Genomic DNA, 3,920 nt, shown 5'->3' with positions numbered 1-3,920 from the left:
TACCGACATCTCCAAATATTCTTGTCGAGAGAGTTCACTACCCCTGCTGCCAGGCCAATCCGTCTGCTGACTTCATGGTCTGAGAGCCCAGAGTTATGAACTACACTACCAAGGTATGAAAAGTTCTCTGTGACTTCAATGTCCTCGCCGCAAGCACGTACCGACTGAACAAGTTCTCCTAGCAAGTCCCCAAAATCCTGGACCTTGGTTTTGGTATAGGAGACCTCTAGACCCAAGGGTTTCGCTTCATTGCTAAATGCATTCAGAGCCACCACTAAGGTTTCCAAAGACTCAGAATAGCAATATCATCAGCGAAGTCAAGGTCTGTAATCTTGATATTGCCAAGCGTTGCTCCACAATGACTTTGAACAGTAGCTCTGCCCAGTATCCAGTCCATGCAAATGTTGAAAAGAGTTGGCGCAAGGACACAGCCTTGCCTCATTACTGAACTAACAGGAAAGAAGCTTGACAGGCCCCATCACACTTTACAGCACTTTCAGTACCAGTATACAGGCTTGCTATTTGTCCAATAATCCTTGTTGGAATTCCTCAGTCTCAGGATCTCCCAGGGTGATTCCTGATGCACCATATCAAACGCCTTCTTGAGGTCACTGTAGGCTGCAAGCAACCCATGCCCAAGCTCACAGCGGCGCTCTACAATGACTCTAAGCACAAGGATACGGTCTATTGTGGACTTACCAGGAGTGAATCCGGATTGCTCCAGTCTCTGATGCCTCACTAGATGGTCTCTGATACATCTCAGAAGGATGTGGGCGAGAACTTTGCCTGGTATGCTGAGCAGTGTGATGCCTCAGTGATTGCTGCAGTCCCCTTCCAGAGAGGGATGACCACACCCCTCAACAGGTCACGAGGAACGGTACCAGACTGCCAGATGGCAGCCAGGACAGCATGTAACCCCTGTGCCATGGGTTCACCACCAGCCTTTAACAGTTCAGCTGGTATGCCGCAGATACCAGCTGCTTTACCACTCTTCAGCTTGGAGATCGCCCCCCTAACTTCAGTTAGGGAGGATGATGGGTGGGTCCAGCAACGGGTTCTCGGCACTCCCTGCATCCAAGTTAACTGTTGGTGGGTCAACCTGATATAACTGCTTAAAATACTCAACCCAACGTTCCCACACAGCAACAGGATCTGAAACGATCTGTCAGCTTACTTAGCGAACTGCTGTCACCTGTGAAGAGGGCTTGGAGTTCAGCTTTCTCAGGGCTTTGTAGGCACAACAGTCATTTACTAAGAAATGGCCTTCTACCTCCTCTGCAAGACTCCTAATAAACTGTTCCTTGTACCTTCTTAACAGAGACCGAGTTCTTCGCACATGAGAACAGTGCAATACCCAATCCCCTGTCAGACAAGCCGCACAACAAGCGCCTGTGGCTTCGTGTCTCCTGCAAGATGAAATTCTGTATTGCTATTGGGCGTACACCAATCGTCTATGTTCACTAATGAACTTCGTACCTCATCTGATCTCTAAGGCTAATTCCCAGCATCATCTCTGGGCACTCATTAGGTTTCACTCCAGTAATTTAGTTGTAGTCCATGTTTCTGATCCATAGGTCATAACTGGGAGGACGCACTGGTTAGACGTTTTTCAAACATAATGGCAAGGAACCTCTTACGATGCTACTGTGTCTGCAGAAGGCGCTCCAGCCTAGACTGATGGACTGATGCGTCACTTTATTTCTTCTACGTCAGATGTGTTTGTGCGAGTTACCCTAGACATTTAACCTTGTCCACTATCTCTAGCACTTCGCTAGAACTGTTGAACATGACAGTTTTTTTTCCTTGTTCATCCTAAGTCCGACTTCCAGACTTTCTGTATTCAGATCGTTTATTAATTGCTGCATTTAATTTGCTGATTCAGCAAAAACAATATCAACAAATCTTGGATTGTTTAGGTATATATCTCCTATTTTGATACCCTTTCTGTTCCATTTTTGCTTTTTGAATATTTCCTCAAGACAAGCTGTAAACAGTTTCGGTGACATGGTGTCACCCTGTCAAACAGCTCTTTAAGTGGTATTTTATCGGTTTCCGTGTGGGGCTTGACAGTTGCAGTCCCAATTTTGTATATATCTTCCAATATTTTACAATGTATCTCCTTTACTCCCTGTCTTCGAATAGCTTCTAGTACTGCTGGTATTTGTACGGTCAAATGCCTTTTCGTAATTGATGAATGCCATACAAAGGAGTTTCCTACGTTTGTTTATTTCCTCCCTTATTTAAGTGAGCGTGTGGGTGTGATCTGTTGTTCAGGATACCCTTCGGAACTCTGCCTGTTCTCTAAGCTGGTTAGAATCCAGACTGTCAGAGATGCGAGCTGTAATGACTTTTGTGCAGTTTGTAAGTAACTGAAAGGAGTTCAGTAGGTTTTTAAATCCTTTCTATCTCCCTTTTTATGTATCAAAATAATTGCCGCATTTTTACAGGCTTTTTTCCATTAAGAAGGCATTTGTTTAAAAGATTGGCTAGTTTCACCGTTGCAATTTCTCCTGCATCTATTACAAGGTTTATATCAATTCCGTCTTCACCTGGTGTTTTTCCTCTCTTCATGCCTTTAAGTGCTCTTTTTATTTCTTCTGTTGTGATGTTAGTCTATAGTTACCGTGTTTGCTTTTATCTGTGGTTATTCATTTGAGTTGTATAGATCTCTCCCTATTCCGAGTCTCCTTTTAGCTGTTTTCATGCTGGTACCTAAAATCACTGTTTCATTTCTCATTTAAGCAATGAATTTCCATATATCTTCCCTCTTTTTATTTATAACCTTTTTTAGTTCAACCGATTATATTTTGTTCCTGTTTAACGATACTTTCATGACCATATGTTTTTGCATAAGCTGTTTAGTTTCTACAGAGAGCTTGCTGGAGTTTTGCTTGTCATCCTTACCGCCTACTTCAAGTGCAGCTTCCTTAATTATGTTATTGAACTGTTTGTTAATTTGGTCGATGTTATCTTCGTCGCTGAGAAATGAATATCTGTTTTGGATATTGAGGCTAAATTCTGTTGCTCTGGTCTTGAAGTTAGCTAAATTTGGTTGCGGTTTTCGTAGGAGTTTGATCCTTTCCCTTCTGAGGTTTAACCTAATTTCGTTTCTGACCATTCTATGGTAGCTGCCAACCTTTACTTTATTAATAACTTTCACATGTTTTAGTATATTGGTCTTATTTGAATTTATGAAGTCAATTTCGTTTTTGCCATCAGATACAACTTCCATGTCCACTTCCTTTCTAGTTTTTTTTCGATGAATGTATCCATGATATTGAGTGATCGAGCCTCCACATCATCGACTAGCATTTGTCCCCTCTCATTCCCATTTATATATATATATATATATATATATATATATATATATATATATATATATATATATATATATATATATATATAATAAAAGTGCTAGATATCAAAGGTCATGTAGCACTATGGTAAACTATTGCGTCGGAAAGGGAAAAGGAGAGTTAAACATTTGATAAAATGTGTTAGATGTCAAAGGTTTAAGAGCGTTATAGGATAGTATGATAGTTTAAAAGAGGGAATAGGGTAGTAAGTGAACTAGAGCAGAAATTAGTATAAAGGGGAGGGGAGGGTGATTGACTGAATTATAGCATATCTGTCACTGGGGAAGGTATAGGGAAAATGTTCAAGGAAGAATAGAGATAGCTGTTGAAGAGTAAGAGAAGAATTTGGGGAGATGGGAAGGTTAGATATCAAATATTAGAGGGTGTTATAGGAAAGTATGGTAATGAAAAGGGAAAGGAAGGAAGTAAATGAAGTAGAGCAGTGATTAATAAATGGGAAAGGTTAAGGAGGTAGAACGATTAAATGAATTGCATTATAACTGTGATTGGGGAAGGAATAGGAATAATGGGTGCTAATGTTAGATATGATTGTCTTAGTCGTAG

At 41.0% G+C, this 3,920-nt stretch overlaps 1 protein-coding gene across 1 annotated transcript; it reads right to left on the bottom strand.

The window, feature by feature from the left end:
• Positions 1-1,865: 1,865 nt before the first annotated feature.
• LOC138865179 (uncharacterized) lies at positions 1,866-3,232 on the bottom strand. Its single transcript, XM_070134565.1, has 4 exons — positions 2,828-3,232; positions 2,497-2,613; positions 2,280-2,369; positions 1,866-2,015 (listed from the first exon to the last, which is right to left on the bottom strand). The coding sequence occupies exons 1-4, from the start codon at positions 3,230-3,232 to the stop codon at positions 1,866-1,868; spliced, it is 762 nt and encodes a 253-aa protein (XP_069990666.1).
• Positions 3,233-3,920: the final 688 nt, after the last annotated feature.

Source organism: Penaeus vannamei, chromosome 20 (assembly GCF_042767895.1).
Source record: "Penaeus vannamei isolate JL-2024 chromosome 20, ASM4276789v1, whole genome shotgun sequence".
In the NCBI taxonomy this organism is placed as follows: Eukaryota; Metazoa; Arthropoda; class Malacostraca; order Decapoda; family Penaeidae; genus Penaeus; species Penaeus vannamei.
The sequence above is the reverse complement of the archived record's forward strand: the minus strand, read 5'-3'. Positions and strand labels throughout refer to the sequence as shown.

What these genes read in the sequence shown, in the direction of transcription:
- LOC138865179 (XM_070134565.1), bottom strand. Translation starts at nt 3,232, where the DNA reads ATGGAAGTTGTATCTGATGGCAAAAACGAAATTGACTTCATAAATTCA. An exon ending in AAAAACATATGGTCATGAAA is followed by an intron (nt 2,614 to 2,827) that starts GTATCGTTAAAC and finishes CGGTAACTATAG; the next exon opens with ACTAACATCACAACAGAAGA. An exon ending in ATGCAGGAGAAATTGCAACG is followed by an intron (nt 2,370 to 2,496) that starts GTGAAACTAGCC and finishes AACTCCTTTCAG; the next exon opens with TTACTTACAAACTGCACAAA.